A 22,144-nucleotide genomic window follows, 5' to 3' on the forward strand; every position below is an offset into this window, starting at 1 on the left:
GTCGATTGTTGAGTTACTAGTCAATCTTTGGGACTTTGCCGGTCGATTGTGAGAACATTTTCAATAAAATGTATTATCACATCAGTGCCATCACCTCCCGGAGAGCAACCAACAGGGTGACTGTTCTAGTGCATTGACCAGCCCCTCCCTCCTCAATCTGCATCGCTGGTCCACTATACAGAGCCAACAAGCCAAATAATGGTGGTTTGCTCATAAAGCCGACGCCACAAGCCCAACCCGGGCCTAGAGCCACAAAAGTAAGGGTGTAGGGGCTCAGCGGCTCAGGGGCCATCTGCGGCTCGTAGCTCATTTGTCATTGCATCACTGCAGAAACAAAATCCATCCATCCATTTTCTATGCCGCTTCTCCGCGCAGAAACAAAATACAATTTAGAAAAAAGCAAAAAGATAAAAATACAGCCAAAGGCACAATGAGAAAAAGCTGAAATGTTGAAACCAGCAACCAATAATAACACAAAGCATATATTGTATGTATAGAATTTTCTCGGCAGATATACCGTATATACTGTATATCCTGCTTGTTTTGTGTGGGGGGGTAGATCTTGTGCAGGTTCACGGCAGAGACCAGGGATCCTGGTCTCAAAAAGGTTGGTGACCACTGGCCGAAATCCAAAATCCAATAAGAAATTTGTGTGGTGACCTGAAGAGGACAGACGGCACAAGAGATGTCCTCATAATCTAACAGATTTGAGGCGCCTTTTGCAAGCATGAGTAGGCAAATATTGCTTCATCCATAGAAGATGGATGGATGAAGACTATGGCCAGGTACAACCTAAACAATCATTCACGCTCACATTCATACCTATGGACAATTTAGAGTCGCCAATTAACCTAACATGCATGTTTTTGGAATGTGGGAGGAAACCCACACACGGGAAGAACATTCAAACTCCACACAGAGATAGATGCCCCACGGAGATTCGAACCTAGATCTTCCCGATCTCCTGACTGCTAACCACTAGGCCACCGTGCGGCACTCATAAAGAATCATGCCCCAAAGAAATGAATGCTGTACTAACATACTAAACTTTTTACACTTTTAAAAAAAGCTTTGTACTCTAATTCTTTAAACAGACCTGGATGCCTTTAATATACAGTACACACTCTGGATGGTATGATTATGTATTGAAATGAATTATTTTTACTTCTGCATTAGCTTAATATGGAGCAAGTTTGAAGTTGATTCTTTTTTTAATGTAGCAGTGACGTACTAATTGGAGATGTAAGAATGCTCATCAAAAGAGAACTTATGTTGAGTTATACAGCACATAGAATCATTTTTGGGACTTTCTTTTGCAGATCAGCTGGTTTCTCCTCTTTCCGCAAGCTTTTCTGAAAACTAAAAAGATCAATATTTATTTAAAAACATGACATTTTAATGATGAAGACTTGTTCAGGTTTAGCACGTGCATACAATACACCTTATACCTTATACCAGTACGATAGTCGTCACTGCTACTATAACAGTCAAACGTCTGTTTTTGGACGCACCGATTTTTGAATGATTTGGGTTTTGTGGAAATTTTTCATTAAAATGTTGCGTAGGTTTTCATTAGGGATGAGCCGGATACTCGTTTTATACGAGTATCCGTTACAGATAATGCAGTTTTCCCGAGTACGAGCGTGAAATGAGTAGAGCTTCTCATTATCCGTAATCGTGATGAAGGAAAATCCTGATTGGGTAACTACTTATGTATCCACTCTTCACGCTCTGTGATTGGTCATACAGCGACCCCCCCCATAGCCAAAGAGAGGAGCCATGCCTGTCACTCTTTCACACATAGACACGATACAGACAGTGACTCTCTGCTTGCTTGGCTCGACCCCAGCTCACATTCTCTATTTCACTCTATTTCGGTTTGTTTGAAAATTTATTAGAGCAGAGAATTTTAATAATTGTGATTTTAGAAAAAGAAGGTTTGTTTGTTCTCTGTACACGGCGTCATGGATTATCCTAACTGATGTTTTTTGTGGTACATTTAGCCAGTAAAGTGTACTTTTATCATTATTTCCCCATATTTCCACACAATAAATTAGATATGGTAATACCAGAGAGCAACAGAGAGAAACACTTTTGATTTTAATCTTGCCAAGATGTCCAGGAAGTCATTCAACAATAAGTTCCATCCATTTGTCATTAAGAATTATTTTACATTGTTTTCTGCATATAAAACTACAATTATTCTCTTTAAAATGTATTTTTTGTTAATATTATTGGGTGTCCAGAATGGAATAATTGGATTTACACTATTTCTTATGGGAAAATGTGCCTCTGTTTTCACATGTTTTGATTTTTGTCGGACCTTTTGGAAGGAATTAATAACAAAATCTGAGGTACCACTGTAATGGTATAGCCGTTCTGTACAGTGGAACAAATGTACCCAGTATTCGGCTACCCTCCACTGACCACAAAGCCACAAAAGACCACAAAATTATTAATTTCTTTCACCTGACCATTGTGTTTCTCCTAGCTGTGCAATGCCACGGTCTGTTCAGATGTTGAATGTGCTTCCATTTATAATTTCAATAGTCCCATGTCATGCTACCTCTGAAAAAGCAATATTCTCCTAAGTGCATTCTTTGAAAGCCTACAGCTTAGCACAATCCATAATGGGTGGAACAGCATATCATTAGGGCAGTGGATGTGTACTTTTCATACATTCACTTCAAGTCATTATTTTCCAAGAGCCCTATATGGTTGAGTTGATTGCAGGAGTGATTAGACAACAACATATTTTAAATTTCTGATTCCAAAGCGAGCAGTTATTCATTTGTCATTCTGCTTTTTTCCTCTCTGCATGCAGATTGAACAGGAACGGATTGACAAAATTTGGCCCAAACTGCGTGTGTTGGCTCGGTCTTCACCAACAGACAAACATACTCTCGTCAAAGGTGAGTTACAGGTCTATGAAACACACACACACATTTAAGCAGACTTTAACCTTCAGTCTCTGTGTCCTTCCTGTAGGCATCATTGACAGTAGCATTATAGAACAGAGGCAAGTGGTCGCAGTGACAGGTGACGGAACCAATGACGGACCAGCTTTGAAGAAGGCTGATGTTGGCTTTGCCATGGTAACAGGGATTCATCTTTGGAGTTTATTTATTAAATTCAACTTAACAGTGAAGATAAGTCATTGAATTAATGTGACCCACAATGACTCACTCTTATTATCCACAATGGCTGGCAAGACGTGGGCACACTAAACCAAAATTGTACGTTGAATAAGTCATCGTGTACAGTAAGAGGGACATTGCTCGAAAGGTTTTTGATGAAGCATTACAATAAGTTTTGTGCTAACACAAATGCCTCGTTATAAATAATAAATGTAGAAAATTTTAGTTGCGGTAGCGTGCATTTTTCTTTGGTCACAGCTCTAACTCATGCCCACTTCTAAGATTTGGAGGAGGACAAGATAGCATTGAGGCTGTAACTCTCCGATCAGGGTTTTATGCTGCCGATTCCGATACCGATCATCCATGAGTGAGACTGGCTGATACCCATCACATGGATTAACTGTAGATTTTTTCATTTTATTTATGTGGTATTGGCCAGGGGCGCCATTAGACAATATCCCTGGCAAAAAGATTTTTTTTTTTTTTACTTTTTGGTAGATTGTCTTTTTTTGCCTTTATTTGTGTGAAATGATTTTTTTTTCAATTGGACACAAACCCTTGATTTGATTCTTGTTTGGGAGTACGAATACATGGGAAATAAATTGTTCAAAATTTAGATATCAAAATTTACAGAAGAAAATAATACAAATAAGTATCTTTATTAAATAGAAATCTGTCCTGCTTAACTCAAAACAGAACAAATTCAGTGTCCATGTTGGAGCGGTCGCCAACTTCCATCGCTATCAGAGCTGTCAGCTATTTGTGTTTTATTTATGACTGGCAACATTTAAATTGTACACTACTTGATTTACCAAGCAGATGTCCACACAAACAGTGTGGCCATCGTCTTTATGCTATTTTGTGGTCATTTGACATTATATAAAGGTATAAAGTCTGAATTCAACAGTCATAATAAAAAACCCTTTGAGAGTTGAAGCAAATATTCTTTGACCCTTTGGTGGGCTACTCAAAATCAGCTGATATTGTATCACCATCATAACGCTGGACACACTACAGTATGTATTTATGTTCATTACACAACCACCCACAAATAGTGCTTTGACGACAAGAGAGTAAAATTGTTGAGTGACACTTGAAAAAGTTAGTATGTACCCCATGAATGTGATATCCACTTCCCTTGGGACAAAAACGAGCTCCGAACTAACCGCATTGTGTGTTTGTTTCAAAATGAAAATATCACTGTGGTAAGTAGTCACATTTGGAGTCCGAAGATGAGAAGCTAGGTGGATAGCAAGCTAGCCAGCTGCCGCCACTGATAGCTAGACAAAGCATGTAAACAAAGATGCAAGATAAGTCAAAGAGCAATACGTTTAATAAGGGCGTGATCAAACATGCTGGCGTTGATTAGCATAGCCTGTTACAAGCTGTCAGACTGAATCCATGAGGTTTTACAGGACAATACAGGACAAAGTGCGTCCATCGTCCGCTCAATACGGGTGTTGGCAACCCTACATGACATAACGCACATGTAGTGTTTGCCGCCGCACGCTGATCGTTTTTTGTGAACGGCATTTATCACCGTATGACGATCACGTGTTTTTTATGGAAATCGGCTGGTATTGATTGGTGGCCAATCGATCGTCGCATCCCTCATTAGAATGCTTGAGCGTTGCCATGATTCATGCCGTGACTCTGTACATATCCTCCTCACCGTCTCGATCTCTTGTCAGGGCATCGCGGGGACAGACGTGGCTAAAGAGGCATCTGACATCATCTTGACTGATGACAACTTCAGCAGCATTGTCAAGGCGGTGATGTGGGGACGAAACGTCTATGACAGCATCTCCAAGTTCCTGCAGTTCCAGCTCACAGTGAACGTAGTGGCTGTCATCGTGGCTTTCACCGGGGCCTGCATCACTCAGGTACACCAACTAAACTCTTAATTTAGATCATGTTGGTTGGGATACATTGTGTTAGTCTATGAGCACACATTTCTACCTCTATTCTGGTGGCACGGTGTTTGAGGCAGACACTATCAGAAGGGAACCATATTTTTATACATACAGGAATAATAATAACTAGGGATGTCCCGATCCAATCTTCAGGATCGGGATCGGCTGTCGAGCCGCTGTATTTTGAAGGTCGGATCTTATCGGCTTCCGCCACGAGATTGGGCTGATTCAGTTGCCGTATAATGTTCGTAACTCTGGGCCACACTCCATCATGGTAGGTGCGGTAATGCGTCTCAAAGCTGGTTGCCACTCAACACCGGCCACCCGCAAGAAGAAGAAAACGCAACATGCAGACATGTCCGTGGTGTACCGTGGTGAAGTTAGTTTCAAGATTCAAGAGTTTTATTGTCATATGCACAGTAAAACAGGTAGTTATACTATGCAATGAAATTCTTATTCTGTTCATTCTCCCAAAAAAAGAAAGAAAACACAAGAAAATGAATAAGAACATAAGAAACATTAATACCAATAAATTAAGAGCAACAATAATATGTTCAGTGTTATGAGTGTGTGCATGTGTTGCGAGCGGCGTGTGTGAGAAGCCTGATGGCCTGTGGGTAAAAAAAAAGTGTTTCTCTGCTGTAATTTACAGCATGAGTGCGCTGAATGTCCAATATAAACAATGAAATAACAATAAATAGAAAAAAACGGGAGAGTGAAACAGAGACGTCTGCCACTGACGGCGCCATCTTGCATGAGATACGTTGGACGTTCACATTGGACGTTGGATATTCGGCTCCATAGCTACAGCGGTAGTTTCCCCTCACTGTGCCGTCAGTAAATTACTATTGCGTTGAAGAGAGTTTTAAAAAAAAAAAAGTCCTATATTGTAAATCATATCACAAATTGATCTATAACCACGTCAAATGATTGGTCCGACCCTAAAAGTATTTTGCACGCCATTTTTTTTCCAATTTTATCTTTTATTGGATGGACTTTTATTGGCTCTTTTATTGGATTAGGGACTTGACGCACAGAGGTTTGTTACAAAAGCCAAACAATATTATTGGTCATGATGTGTAATAAAAAAAGTAAATTTGTTATTGTGTTATTTATTATTAAGAGCTGTTGTCATAACCATATTCAATTTCACAAATTCATGTTTGTAACAAAAGCTTTTTTTTTTTTTTTTTAAAAAGGATCAGTAGCGGATTGGATTGGCAAAACTTTTAAAAAATCGGATTAGGAGCCAAAAAATGTGGATCGGGACATCCCTAATAATAATTGTTACAATAATATAATTATTCATTATTAAAATATTTCTAATAATATATATTTTAAATAAGATATTATAGTTATAAATAATTTTTACGAACAGTCAAGTATAATAATAAAATACTAAAGCAGGGGTCACCAACGTTTTTCCTTGTGAGAGCTACTTTTACAAAATGAAAATGGCCGAGAGCTACTCATTTTTGTAACATTTATTTTCAGAGCTTATTTTAAACCCAAACAAAGCGAATATGCTTGTTTTACCAGAACATTAACAAAATGCTCGTGTCCACAACTCACGTTTTATGTTTCAGGATGCATTTCTTTCTACTGTTCTTTCATTATTAACTGAAAACCTGAATGAAAAGCAGGCTTGCGGGCACCTCATATGGTCGTGGGGGGCTACCTGGTGCCCGCGGGCACCACGTTGGTGACCCCTGTACTAAAGCATGCACTCAAGTCATAACAATGCATGCAATGTTACTTTTCGAAGGAATAGAATGTAAGTCTGGTAACTACACATGGTTAGTGATTGCTGTGCATTTCTGTGCAGGACTCCCCTCTGAAGGCAGTGCAAATGCTGTGGGTGAACCTCATCATGGACACGTTTGCTTCTCTTGCCCTGGCCACTGAACCCCCCACTGAGGCACTGTTGCTAAGGAAACCTTACGGTCGTAACAACCCGCTCATTTCGCTCACCATGATGAAAAACATCCTGGGCCACGGAGTGTACCAACTAGTCATCATCTTCACCCTGCTCTTCATAGGTGCTTACGTAGCGGGCTTTCATACAAAGTTTATTGTGAGAAATGTTATTAGCACGTGAGACAGTTAGGCTCCTTTGATTTGTTCTTCTCACCTTATAACACAACATGTGCACACTCGAGTGAGCACATCAGGCTGCTCATCTCTGCTTCTCTTCCCTGTTTCCAGGCGAGCGCATGTTCAACATTGACAGCGGCCGCAACGCTCCGCTCCACTCTCCACCATCCGAGCACTACACCATCATCTTCAACACATTTGTCCTCATGCAGCTCTTCAATGAGATCAACGCACGCAAGATCCACGGGGAGCGAAATGTCTTTGATGGCATATTTTCCAACCCCATCTTCTGCTCTATTGTTCTGGGGACCTTTGCAGTGCAGGTACGATAAACCCTTTTGTAGATATTGATATTGATACATATATTATACCACGGGGTTATTTTTTCTCATTTAAAACCATTATTCAAATGGAAGTTATTTAAGATCGAAGCTGGTGGTATTGTTTAAAGAAGGAAGTGGGGCATCAAATGACAGACCAGAAAGACTACAGTGATCTCCAGTTTTACCTGCAATCTGTCTGTCAACGTAAATGCACTAAACCGCACAGACTGATAGACTACAGTGTATATCCAACTAAAGCTTGCAGCTGACTAGCAGGTGCAGCTACACGGATCGGAGGCGAGTAAACAGTTCACACGAACTTCAGTGTTATCTTTGTGTGCGTGGTGAAAAAAATGCAAATGTAGCAAAGTGCATCATAATGAGTTTGCTTATTAATAAATCATACTGAACAGCGGAGTAATTTGAGGTGCATTATTTAAAAAGGTCCACTGTCACGTTTAATCCTGTGTGGGTCCCAGATGCAGAGCCAGACAAAGTCCCAGTTCAAAGGTATTTTTATAATATTCAGAGCAATGGGAAAACAGCATACAAAAATGGCGCTTTGTAAAAAAAAAAAAACAACAACAACAACTGAGGTCGACGGTGCAAAACAGGGTATAAAAATAGAAGCCTCTGAAAAAACCTGTAAGAAAAAAACATAAGACAACTAAAATAAGGTCATACCTCCGCATAAGGAAAAAAATAACCCATAGGCGTTTAGGACGGCACCACAAGGAGCAGTAAGTAACCAGAAAATACCGGTTGGCATGGCAGGCAAAAACCAGGAAAAGCAGCAAAGACAAAATATATGAAAAATACAGGAGAGCAATCTTGCGTACAAAGTACAATCTTGCGTCCTCCTCCTGCAGTACCCATGATTGCGAAATGGCTGCAGGTGCACCTCGTGGCAACATCTCCTTCAGGAAGTCTGGGAAGAACAGAGCAACCACAGAACCGAAAATCCACTGCCCGATGATGAGAGTTCCAGTCAAATGAAATAGAAAGGAAAAGTACCATACAGGAATATTGTGAGGAGAATAATCTCTCATTTATTATGGTTAATTGGCTCCAGACCAGACCGTGATAACTGAATTTCTGAAAAGTAGAATTCCTTGTTTATAAATTGAATATTTTCATAGTTCAAGCATAGAAAACCTGTTTACAACCTTCTATCCATGTTTTTTAGCATTATTAGAGCCCTCTGGACATGAAATAACACGCCTATTGTCACTCTCACACTCGTATTACACAATACAGTAGACATAATAAGAGAAAATAAGACATCTAAGGCATAAATAAGACATAACATAGACTCACACATTAGCACTGACCACATACTTTCTGCAGTGGTTATTTACTCATCAGTGTTAGTGTAAGTGACCAGTGTAGAAAACTACTGTCATGCTGCTGTTTGTGGTTAAGGAGAGACTCAGGATCCACTTAAATCGCTTTAACAAGCGGAGAGCACGTATGCAGTTAACATTCACACAGGAGGTGCTGTCGGCCACAACTTACGCCAGTCACTGCACTCTCCATAATGCTAACACTCAGCTAAACACAGTCAACTCAAGTTAACGGACGTCATACACATCACTTCCCAGGCTCAAGCCACAGATTACTCTACATATCACATCTTCTGAATGCCTTATATTTGTATTTTTGTTCATTTAGCCATTTTTTATGCTTGAAAATGCTTAGAATACGTACAATTTGCTTAAATATGCATTTTTCTTTTCCAACCACGAAAGAGCGATAATTTATTAATTCATTCATTTTTGAAAAACCATGATAGAGTGAGAGTGCGATGTAGAGAGGGACGACTGTACACCAAGAAGAGCAGACACGCAAATGAAGACAAAGGGAGAGGTTGAGTGAGTAAGTAGGGTATTTTGTAAAGCGCTCCAGTGCTTATTGGCTCTCCCAGGAGAGACAAGAAATGAGCAAGTGAGTGGAGGGATGTGGCAGTGATTATTGGAGCAGGGCTTTTCTCACATGGTCTCAAACTGGGACCCCCATTTTCCAATAATAATTAAGTCGTGACCCATGTTTATTGTAGCCAAACTAAGCAAATTTTTAAAATCACCTATGTCCTATCTTGAAACATTATTACCAGGGCTGTCAAATGTCACACGTTAATAACATGTTAAGGGAAGTTTCCTTTAACGTGGAAGCTAATGTGAAGACAGAAGCGGGTACAAACACCAAGCAGAAATGGGCAAAGACAAGGGTATTTTAAATGGTAAGTTTAGCTTCACAGCCCTGGCAGATGCCTCTCTCGACAAGGCCAAAGCTTTCTGAGTCAAGTCGTCATGAAGTACGTCGCCAGGAAGAAGAGAGAAGTTATTGGTTTACTGCAGGTAATTTTTAAATGGTCAATTATACAGTGGTACCATGGCATACAAGTGTGCTAACTAACGAGTGTTTTTTTTTTTTAGATACGAGCCGTCTTTCTGCGCATTTTTGCTTTGACGGCTAGCTACAATTTGGGCTAGGAGCTACTAGTTACGGGCAGGCATAGCCGAGGACAGCTATTTCAGGGCTTGTGTGACATAGCATTAGCTCTCGCTAGCATTAGCATCGTGCTATCTGGTCAGCGCACCTAACATACGTACATTATAGTGATCTGATTGATCTCATTTATGATGTATTGTGCAAAACTACTGTATAACAGGAACAACATCAAATTAAAAGCACCACCATCCACCAGTATGAGTCTGCAGAAGCTATTTTTTTCAGAGTGGTGCACCAACAAATATGTACATTACCACTCAATAAGATCATCAAATCTTACCTTTATGCATTCCCACATAGTATCAGTGTTTGGGACCAAATATGAGGTGAAAGAAAAAACTGAAACATACAGTAAAGTAGTCTTATCTGTGTATTGTGGGAGAAGATGCGTTGCAAAGTTAAACGGTGCGTTCAATGACCGTGGAACAAGTCGCCACTCGCATTAATCATGCAAAAATTGTGAGGATTCCTAACTATATATTATTGTTTTAAATAAAATAATGGCCCATATCTCCAAAATTTGTATCCCTTTACAAAAAAATGTATTTTGTTTTTTACAAATTATTTCATTATTAATTTTTGTGTGTGTGTTTTTTTTTTATCATCACACCTGAATGTTTCCCACGGCCCGGTGGTTGGGGACCCCTGCCTTACAGCATGCTTGCGGCTATGTTTTACACATTTGAAAATACTGTAAGAATGACACTTTTATAGTATTTTTAGTATTGTAGTACTTTTTAGTATTTATTTAATAATGTAAGATTAACTTCTACATCGACAAATGTAACCGTTGAATCATATGAAATCAAATCGTATCGTTTGTACACTGTATCAAACTGTTCTGTTTTTAAAATGTATCGTTTTTTAATCATATCTTAACTCCTTGTGTATCTCGATGCGTATGGAAGAGAAAGAGATTTACATCCCTACTTATTATAGATGAAAACATCCTACCTGCCTGCGATTAATTGTGATTCATTATGAGTTAACAATGGACAATGTGTGATTAATCGTGATTAAATATTTGAATCTATCGACAGCCCTAATTCATACGCCTAATTACTCATTCAAAGTGCATTTTAGAGGAATTTATTAAGGCATTTTAATAAGGAAATGAGGAGGAACAGGTTAACTGCATGCATACAAACAATGCACACATTTTAAATCAAAATGATACTAAATAAGTCCATAAAATCAGATATTTTACCTTTCACTGTGCAATGACTAAAATATAGCTCAATTTCACTTCAAAAAATCCAGTTTTGGGTCTTTTTCCACCAGTTGAAAATGATTTAGAGTGTGACAAAACAGTAGGATTTTAAGAGAAAGGTCGGAGCTTTTGACAAGAAGAGGCTTGTGAGCGGTTTATAGCTTTTTGTAGAAAGTTGTGTAATTTAGAGTACACTTGGCTGTTAACAAGATAGGATCGCTCTAATAGGCTTTTGGAAGTCCTGGTTGTTACTGTGTGATGTTGTGAAGTAATGCAATCAAAGGTCATATCAGAACATTTGTTGTTGCTAATAGGACAGAAGTCACAGCTTTCAGATGATTCCTCTACTGATTCCAGATTTTATTTAAATATTTGGGGAAATTATTTATGTTAATGTTACTCTCTCCACTTGATAGAAGAGACAGTCTGTCTTGTCATATCAAACCATTATCACTCAAGCATTTAAATCCTGTTATTCACAGTACATTGCTTTTAACAAGAAACAACACTTTTCTTTCTCATTTACTCTTTGTGCTATGAAATTGGATGAATATTCAACGTCTCCATCATGTTTTCTGGATATAGAGTCAGTGTGAGACACAGAGTTGATTGCTTTCTGTATTGTGCGTTCCAAAGCACAGAGTTCTTGACACTGACTTGTGTTTTTTTCTTAACAGTGCAGTGTGTGATGGTCATCCAGTAAATTCCTTTTGTGCGTCTCTACTGCAGATTGTGATTGTGCAGTGGGGAGGGAAGCCATTCAGCTGTGCACCGCTCAACATGGAGCAGTGGCTTTGGTGTCTGTTTGTCGGAGTTGGAGAGCTGCTCTGGGGTCAGGTAAGCACCTCTTCAACTTGCTGAGTCCAAACATTGCTGGTTAAATTGGAGTTGGCAGGCTTTGTTTAGGTGGAATTTCCCATGAAGTGGAACCATCCCCTCGCTGATACCGGGTGACACTCTTGTTCCGACATGAAAATGTGCATTTGCAATGTGTAGTGCAGTACAAGTACGGCTGAGAAAATCCACTAGCTGACCGTCAGGGAAATGCACCAAACCTTCCGTCCAGGTTATTGCCACCGTGCCGGCGGAGCGGCTACCATGCCTGAAGGAGGCGGGACTTGGTCTGGAGCCAGGGGAGGAGGAAGGGGAGGAGCTTGCAGAGGATGAAGAGGAGATTGACTGTGCTGAGAGGGAGTTGCGTCGCGGACAGATCCTCTGGTTCAGAGGCCTCAACCGGATCCAGACTCAGGTACTGTTTGTTTGACAAGCTCACAGTCTGGCACCCAAAACCCAAGATTGTATATAACATTTGCTCACTCTGTGTTTTCTTTTCTATTTTGGACCAAGCAGAGTTTGATCTCTTCAACGGTTCTGGCTTTGTGATTATGATTCTGTCTTAACTTGGAAGTGATTTGTTTGAAATATCATCAGAGAGAAATGAATGTGTGCTTGGTTATTATATTTGACGGCCTTGTGTGAAAGCTCGCTAACGAGCCACATAGGCTCAAGGCTGTGTTAGAGAAAATACAATGTCTGTCTTTGTGGTAAGTTGTGTGCTAAGTGGATTTGATCTGAGTGAGCAGACCAGGCGGGGCAAAGTACAGTGTCCCTGTCATTCATTTTGTGTCAAAGCGACACAAAATGGGGGTTCCGCACTCAGGCTGACCTCTGTCGTCACTGAGTGCTGCTGTTTTATCTCTGTCCTACAGATGGAGGTAGTGAGCACGTTCAAGCGAAGCGGCTCGTTTCAGGGAGCAGTGAGAAGGCGCTCCTCCGTGCTCAGTCAGCTCCACGACGTAAACACAATATCTACCCCCTCTCACGTAGCTCTATCCACCGCAACAGCCAATACCAGCCCAGCCCCCGGGAGTGAGTCCGCCGAAAGCATGCACACACAGTCTTACACACACACACACACACATGCACAAACACACGCTGCTGCACGGCACGTGGACTTGCAGTATTTTACTGTCTATGGTTGTGCCCCCTCCAGCTCGCTCGCTGCTCGTGCGTGTACAATGTATCCTCTATTCTTTTCTCTTATTCTCCCTTTCAAACAGCACCCGGTCCTGACCAGCTGTGCAATTCTGGTCTGATCTGGTCTGGTCCAAATCCAGGTCTGGTGCCAGTCCAGAGTCTGTTTGGTTTAATTGTTGAGTGTTGATGTGGTGCAGAAGGTCGCTTAGTGTTCCCTCTCTGTGTGAGGTGACCTGCTAAAATACAGGCCAATTTAAAAATGAGTTGTTAAAGATAAAAATCAAAGAAAATGATACAATTTATTCGGGCAGAAGGCAAGGATGAAAGTTGACAGTAAAGAACAGCTCCTGCTGCACCACGTTTTATTTCCTGTCTGTCGATGAGGTCAAGCGAGGTTACTGTGTTGAAGACCTGCTGTAAACATCTTGCTTTTCTCATTTCAAAAGAACACAATAATCGTGTAACTCTTCTGTGAGTCATACTCTTGAAAAGCTACAATTTGAGTTTTTACCAAAAGGCTTCATAAACTGTAAACCTTCGAGTATAAAAGGCCCAAAACACACTGCTGTTTCCTAACCTGCAGTTCTATGTTAAGTTCACCCTTTTGCTTCCCCCTCCGCCTTATGCTCCCCTCTCCTCTTTTGTTCAGTCTTTGTTGTTTGATTATTTCTGTAACACGACTTCCAGCTCCAACGTCACGTATGCCTCGCTTCTGTGAGATCTCCAAAAAGTTGTGGTTTTTTCTCCCTGTCTAGCTTGTTTGTTAACTCTCTCTCTTTCTCCAATGCGACTCTCGACTCTCTGCTGTGTATTTTTGAGACATTACAGGTTTCCTGTTTGCTCAGCGTCGACTTAAATACTTCGTGAAATGTACTCTTATTCATCTATAAGTAGAGTTCTGATTTTTGTAGATGTATTTGGATTGTACCAGATCTAAATACAGGCTCTTGTCTATAGCATAATGATAAGATTTCTTTAGATTTTCTCCTCATTTTTTCCTCTTTTCCTACTTTTGTCATTTCCTTTGTCCTTGACTTCATCCCTTTTTGTCATCCTCCCATCTCTTGTAGAGGGTAGCACCACCCCCCTCATGTTTCCTCTTGATTTCTCTGTATGTCAGTTCTGCGAGCGTCTGTGTTTGTGTGTGCACTTGCTGACGTACCCTGGAGCTGCTATGTATGTATCACTGTTTCTCAGTCTGTGCGTGCGTGCGTGTGTTTGTGTGTGTGTGTGTGTAAGAGAGTGCACTTGTGCGTATGGCAATGCGTGCACCTGTGCTTTGAAGCGTATTTGCGTGTCCGTGTGTGTGTGCATGCCTGTGCTGTCTCATCATTAGTCTTCTCAGTTGCTTCTCCTTTCCTTCCTTGCTCCTTCCCTCATGCCCTTTTATGTCCTGCCATCCAATGCTGCCTCCTTCTCCATCTTGCTCCATCACCTGTTGTGATGTAGGTGTAGCGATAGAGAGGCTCCCGTCTGCACTTCCCACGCCGCTTTGTTGACTGTGGTCATTCTTTTCAGACACCAGGAGTTACCTGAGTTGTCTTTCTTTAGGAAAGCATCTGTCTTTCCGTCATGATTGCAGTATATCATGAAATGTATTGCATCGTCACTCCAAGGCCCACGAAAACAGTCTGGCTGGTAGTAACATCAAGGTGTGTGCACCGCCCCGCAACGACCTTGCTGCCATCTATTACCTGGCACTAGCATGACACGTGCTTTACAGAATATTATCTAAACAGATACATGTTGTGAGTAAGTAATACGCAGGGAGTTAAAAAGCTAACATGACCCATTTTGTTTACTCTCAATAGTGACGTTTCAAATATGTTGAATGAATGAAAACCAAATTCAGGAGTGACAAGTTCTTGACGTGTGTGCCAGTGGCGGTTGGTGCATTTGGTATCCGGGCCTTCAGTGGGACCTTACCGGGCCAGTATTGTTTGAAAAAAAAAAATAATAATATTGCTGTACATTGCCATTCACCCTAACTGGGACCCTGAGCCCCTGTGCCAAACGATGGCGTCGTTTCCCACTGTGCCACAACTCCAAACTCCAGCAGTCTACTTAACTGCCGGGTTGCTGCAACACCATTATTAATGAAGCCCGACACCCACTTAACCCTTTATCTTCAAATACATCTTCAGCGAAACGCATGACTTTCATTTTTGCTAGTAACTTCAAGCACTAGTAATTTCCACCGGTGATCTGCGGTGCCTGTAAATTTGGTCCTCAGCCAATGGTAGCAAGCGTAAATGGAACGGCTCGGCAGTAAAGGGTTCAGCAACTCCAAACCTCTACACTACAACATCATCTGGAGCAGTTCAGAATCGATATTCATCTGTTAGCTTACTGGAAAGGGACATGAAGTTGTATGACATCCCCATCAACAATGACGTGAGCAGAGTTCTAGTCAGTTTTTGGTGTTGAAGAAAGTAGTTCTGGCTAGTTCAAGAGTCAGCAACCTTTAGCATTCAAAGAGCCCTTTTGCCTCCTCTTCCAGTAAAAAAAATACAGTCTGGAGCCGCACAACATTACACAGATTATAAACCTGTAAAAGTTGTAATTTTCTTAAAATGTTACCTTTTACAACAACTAAATTCCACAAATAAAAGTGCAGCGTGCATGTGTAGCCCTGCTCTGAAGTCATTTAAACACTGAACCCTGTAAGCCCTTTTGAATGGTTCCCATAAAATGAAGTAATGGTTTGTTAAAGAAAACAAAATGTAGCCAACTTTAACATAAAAAGGCTCATCACAGTTGATGCGTTTATGCCTGCGCTGAATTGTCATCAATAACCGTTCTATTTGTCCAATCCTTAACTGAGGCATTCTTTCATTTTCTGAATCATTTCTTGCTTATGCTTTAATTGAAAGAATAGATGCTGTGATATTTTTATGAACGATTCGCCATCTGTGAACGACATCTCATGTGCAGCCCAGTGTTGCCAACTTGGCCATTTTCTCACTAAATGTGGCGACTTTCCAAACCCTCTTGGTGACTTATTTTCCCAAAAGTGACTAGTGACAGATGTAGGGACTGATATTTGGAGACGTGAAAGTGAAAGGGGAACGCCCCGCCTCACAGCAGTCACAAGCGGCCAATGCACAGTCAGCTCCCGCTATCTGCCTCTCCCCGAGTCACCACCTCGGCGATTAGCGTGTCACGGGCTCCGAGCACATAACTACAGTGCGCTTCTCGTTATAAAACATATTACTATGCTCTCGTTAATTATATAATTATAGTTTACTGTGCATCGCGCTCGGAGCCGCGGGTTGCCGACCCCTGGGCTAGCGGGTGGGCTCACAGAAGTAAAGCGTTTTGCGTCTCAAAACAACTTGTGTTCAAAAAAGTCATTTTTATCACAAAAGCATTTTCCGCAAAAAAGTCAGACCTCACAATTACTCTGCTCTATTTTCTCTCCTTTCTTATCACTGCATGCTGCCACCTGTAAACTGTTACACATCTTTTCATCACTTGTTTCACAGTGTTTACTGCTGGGATAGTTCAAGTACACATCTGACTACAAAATAAGTCATGGCAACATTCCTTTTAGCACAAAGCCAAAGGGATAACGTTATGATCCGGAATGCACTGACGTTGAACTTGATCAGATGGAGTTAGAACGGGCAAAGAGAGAGAGGAGGGACAGAGAAGTGGTCCAACCTGAAGCTGGACCCACAGCTGTAGCTGTGAGTAGACTATATCTATATCCACTTTTTTCCATGACTGATTTAAAAAATGACTGGACATCCATGTCAGTTTTAGAAACTCACATACAGCTAACATACAGTGGTGTGAAAAAGTGTATGGCCCCTTGGCGTGTTATGATCCCCAAGATTTTTAGGAAAATACTGTGGGGTCTGAGGAGACAAAAGTAGAACTTTTTGGAAGGCGTGTGTCCCTCTGGCATAAACGTAACGCTGCATTTCAGAAAAAGAGCATCATACCAACAGTAAAATGTGGTGGTGGTAGTGTGATAGTCTGAGGCTGTTTTGCTGCTTCAGGACCTGAAAGACTTGCTGTGATAAATGGAACCATAAATTCTGCTGTCTGAAGGAGAATGTCCAGCCATCTGTTTGTGACCTGAAGCTGAAACCAACTTGGGTTCTGCAGCAGGACAATGATCCAAAACACACCAGCAAGTCCACCTCTGAATGGCTGAAGAAAAACAAAATGAAGACTTTGGAGTGGCCTAGTCAAAGTCCTGATCTGAATCCTATTGCGATGCTGTCGCATGAACTTAAAAAGGCGCTTCTTCCTGGAAAACTCTCCAATGTGACTGAATTACAACAATTCTGCAAAGATGAGTGGGCCAAAATGCCTTCACAGTGCTGTAAGAGTCATTGCAAGTTATCACAAACGCTTGATTGCGGTTAAGGGTGGCCCAACCAGTTATTAGGTTTGGGCGCAATCACTTTTTCACACAGGGCCATGTAGGTTTAGATTTTTTTTCTCCATTAATATAAAATGTTTCATTTTAAAACTACATTTTGTATTCAGTTGTGTTGTCATTGACTGATATTTAAATTTGTTTGATGATCTGAAATATTTATGTAAAAACATGCAAAAAAATAAGAAATCTGGAAGGGGGCAAACACTTTCACACCACTGTATATATATATATATATATATATATACTGTATATTGTGACTTGAAGCATATTCAAAGAAACGTGCAGAAGACCACACTTCCATGTATATGACCATTTAAATAATAGCAGTCATTAGATAATGTTATGTTATGTAGATGATTCACTGGAATATAACATTTGGTGATTTGCTTCACGCAACGTTACTAGCTGATTATTGATAGCCTGTTTTAATACTGTTAGCTTCTAAACAAGGCGGTAATAGGCGGCATCTAATTAATTCAATCTTACCTGGTGTGCTGGAACAGCAGAACTGTTCAAAACATGTTTCTTCCTCTGTCCTGGTAGTGTAGGAGCGTAATCGTACTCACTGAAGTGTGCACTAACACACAAAGCTGTTTCATCCTTGCCACTTTCGTTCCCACTTTATAGCCAATGGCAAGAAGCCAAAGTTGCCCAATAGCAATGTCCGTGACAGGAAAGCGATGGAATATATAAGGAGATTCAGACACATGCTTCTTGTTACAGCCCGGATAATTACAAGTCTGCGCTATTTCTTAAATATTTTCTTTTGTGTCAATATATTTACCACTCTAGCTCCCACTTTAGTCCTCTCACGTCGCAGTGGTCATCATCTGCGCTTGTAAACACTGTGAATGGCACGCAACAGTTGACAGGCAGCAGAGCGCAGGGATAGAAAGGGAGAGAAAATAGCACAGAGCGATTGTGAGGTCTGACTTTTTTGTGGAAAACAGTTTTGTGATGCATTATTGATGTATTATTATTTTGAACGCATATTGTTTTGAGAAGCAAAACAATATGTGTTCAAAACAACACCCCACCAATTAGCCCGAACTACTTTCAACACCAAAAACTGACCAGAACTCGGCTCACGGGACGAAGCGGGGAAAAAGCCACTACTGGTGCACTACACTGCTGATGGGGATGTCATACAGCTTCATGTCCAACAAGCCGAGCTATCCCTTTAACAAGACAAAAATATCAAACTTTTAAATAAAATGCGTTTACTCAACCGAGTTGTCAGTTTCTCCTTGTCAATCAGCCACTGAAGGCGTAAATTGACTTCTCAAACAGTTTTGCTCTGATCACCCAATTAGAGGACAGAAATGCTGACATTATTGAAGGCCAGCTAGCTGGCCCTGTGAGGCCAATTTGAAATCTGATTGGAAAAAAAGCCCCATTACTAATAGTGTTTAAGGACATGGGCCACCACTCCTGATTCTGAAGGCCCTCGGCAGATTACATTGACCGAGCAACACATAGAAGCTGAAATCTGATTGGACAAAGGAATGAAACATACACATTCACGTACTGGAAGCAGTGCAACCAAGAGACACACCTCAAAATGAAGATAATAATTGGAAATTACAATTTCATGGAACAAATACTAGAATTTAAGTTGTAAATGTATTCCTTCTGATAGACACCACTGGTGCTTGCACAGAATTGGTTTGGTGGTATCGAAATTGCATTTACATTTTCATGCTTTTTTGATAAATTTGACTTCAGCACTTCATTCAAAAATTTAAATCATAAAAATGAAAGACATACAGTCACTTTGTTTCATATATTGCAGTGTTTTTGCATACAAAAACATTGATTTGTTCTAGAAAACAATATGCAGCATTCTATAGTCATCATGAAGCATTCACCATCTTACTTGGTTGTATTTAAGAGACTAGTGAGACGGACTTGTGTGGTTTAACTTATATATATTACTTATATTTTAAAGAGGCATTTTGTGTTGTAACCAGCCAGTGTCAAGGCTGTGTTTCCTCCCAGGACGTGAAGACGTACGTTGTCAGTGGGATCCGATTGTTACATTATTTGTCTATTCATCTGTGTAACGACAAAACAAATATGATTAAGTATCTTGATGACCACTGTGTCAGTCATCAAGCAGCAAACTTAGAGAACTTCTCTGCTTACTCAACCGGAGTTCTCTGCAAAGCAACCTCAGCCCTCAGACTTAAATTTCAAAGATATTAGATGTCAAAAGGTGCTTGTGTTCCATGCTTTCATCCACCTGAGCTGTGCTGGACCTTGGTGATCCCTATGGATCCAGTTTGTTTTCATTTCATACTAGACTGGTTTCATCTACTGTACATACTTTACACCAAAGTTTAGAAAAAGAGGTAGGAAGGTTCCTCCTCTTCAATTTTTTTTTTTATCGTGTCCTCGTATATTTTAAGACGAGACGTTAGCCTCCATCTTCTGCATGAAGACAAAAAGAGAGTTAATTGGAACAAAGACTGCTGAGGTGCTGCTAAAAAGAGAAGCGCGCCTATCGGAAGGACGGTGCCACTCACCGTTTGCGCATACAAAGTGGGATTTGCGGAACCATGAACAAGTCATCTACCTCATAGCTCCTCTGTGTTTATGTTGCAGTTTCTTCCCATCAGCAGTTGTTTTTTCACACAGCAGCCTCAACCTTCAAGCGCATCTTTCCTTGTACTTTTAATCGTCATCGTTTTTCCATCAAGCACTACTGAGTGAGCCGCAGGGAGGGATGAAGAAAGGGAGGGAGGGAGGGAAGCTGAGAGAAAAGCAGTAACACAGCAGACACAGCAGTGCCCTGACCTGCAGGCCTCTCAGGTCACACTGCGGGCGACATATACTCGAAAGTTTACTCTACCTATGGGGACAAAATGAAAACAAACCAAATGCTGACAAAGTGAGAAAGTAACATTCTGAAACCTTCTCAGTCTGCATGAATTGTTTTTCTGCTGTCTGACAGGCTCTTTGGAAAAACAGATAAGCACTGAACCTACTGCTTGACCGTCTGTCTGTCTGTCTGTCTGTCTGTCTGTCTGTTCGTTTGTCTGTCCTTCTGTCACATATGCCAGAGTCATGTGTAGAGACGCCTCGTAGTTTGGCCAACTGCAGCATCGCGCCCCCCACCATTCAGCTGCCCGATTGTGCACCTTTGAAAAGCACAGTCGGTGTTGCTGTTGACTTAATGCCTTTGGCCAAACTGTCTCTATGTAAGTCTCTGTCTGCCTGTGCCTGTCTGTATTTTTGCATTAAAGTGTCTCCTTTTCTTTGAGCTCATACTGCTTTTCCTCTGTTTGGTCTTGAGGGAAGGGTGCATGGAACAACTGCCATGGCAAAGGAATGTCTTTATGCACGCATACACCATACACTGCATAATGCACCGCCCAATACACTCATGGACTTCACTCTGGTGCGTGTGGGTGTGTGTGACCGAGAGAGACTGTGAGTGACAAAGATCTGACTAAGCATGACCTGGCTGCCTGTCCATGTGTGACAGGGCCGACTTTGAACCAGTCACCTCTTTGAAATAATCTAACCAATCACATGCTCTTCTAACCTGCTGATTCGCTGTGATGTTTGGGTTTTTTTTCGTTTTCTTTTTTTTTTTTGCAACTCTTGATTTTTTGATGTCCCGCAGCAACCTTTATCATCAGCATCATCCTGATTCCACTCTCACTTCTGTTTCTCAATGCTGCATGGCTGCAGGACATTTACTGTGTGTGTGTGTGTGTGTGTGCGTGTGCGTGTAGAGATGCTAACTGACTGACTCACAGCTCACAGTGCCTAACTTTCCAATGCATGCAGATGTCCAAAACTCTGAGTTCACTACATGGAGAAATATGACTGTTGCTCCCTTCTGTTACAACGGCTTCTGCATGTCTGCGTGTGGGTGCGTGCCAGCGAGGTCACGTTCAGTTTTCCTATTTAACTGTACATTAAACTTACTCACTACTCCTGCTTTTTCTCCATCTGTGCCTGACAACCAGCTTCACCTGTGTGTGTGCATGCCTGCAGTGCGAGTGTTGCATCACACACACATACATGCACACACATGCACATGCCAGGTGTGTATTAAGTGAGGTGTCTGCTGCTTCTGTGGTCTTTGTGGATGCTGCAAGGTCTGTTTGGTGTGTAAGAACTGACATAACTGTGTGTCAATAACAAACTCATTTCAACACACCTTTTTTTTTTTAAACACATCATTTGGCGGCACACAAGATCAGGTGGACTCCCTTTCTACTTAATTATTTATCATTAGAGATGCTCGATGTTGGCTTTCTTGCCAATACAGTATAAACTCATATCGATGTAGACAGCAACGCTTCCACTTCACAAATAAACACTGTTTATGAAAAATGAGACAAGTACTGCAATTTGCAATACACGTTGTAGAAAAAGTGCCAAAACGATGCGCATGACTCGGAGTGATTCTTCTCGAGGTGTGATATTGGATTAGAAGTGTTGCAGAAAGACGCCTAACTCCCGCACTCGCATAATCAGTGCCTTATATCATGTTCCGCATGGCAGGTTGGACTTTACGTTGTTTACTGTTTTGTACTCTTGTTTTGGTTTTCTCTTTCCTGTTTGGGGCGATG

General features: G+C 41.1%; 1 protein-coding gene across 6 annotated transcripts in view; it reads left to right on the forward strand.

The window, feature by feature from the left end:
* atp2b3b (ATPase plasma membrane Ca2+ transporting 3b) overlaps positions 1–22,144 on the forward strand; it is a 72,689-nt gene that overhangs the window by 41,071 nt on the left and 9,474 nt on the right. For 2 of the 6 annotated variants that reach the window (XM_054795382.1, XM_054795390.1), the window contains 9 exons: positions 2,825–2,912; positions 2,989–3,095; positions 4,829–5,020; positions 6,876–7,089; positions 7,256–7,467; positions 11,918–12,025; positions 12,255–12,437; positions 12,898–13,057; positions 13,249–13,305. In XM_054795382.1, the coding sequence (XP_054651357.1) occupies positions 2,825–2,912; positions 2,989–3,095; positions 4,829–5,020; positions 6,876–7,089; positions 7,256–7,467; positions 11,918–12,025; positions 12,255–12,437; positions 12,898–13,057; positions 13,249–13,305 (1,321 nt within the window). The remainder of the gene's footprint in view (positions 1–2,824; positions 2,913–2,988; positions 3,096–4,828; positions 5,021–6,875; positions 7,090–7,255; positions 7,468–11,917; positions 12,026–12,254; positions 12,438–12,897; positions 13,058–13,248; positions 13,306–22,144) is intronic. The other 4 variants (XM_054795243.1, XM_054795323.1, XM_054795467.1 and 1 more) reach the window with 3 other exon arrangements.

This window comes from Dunckerocampus dactyliophorus, chromosome 1 (genome assembly GCF_027744805.1).
Source record: "Dunckerocampus dactyliophorus isolate RoL2022-P2 chromosome 1, RoL_Ddac_1.1, whole genome shotgun sequence".
In the NCBI taxonomy this organism is placed as follows: domain Eukaryota; kingdom Metazoa; phylum Chordata; class Actinopteri; order Syngnathiformes; family Syngnathidae; genus Dunckerocampus; species Dunckerocampus dactyliophorus.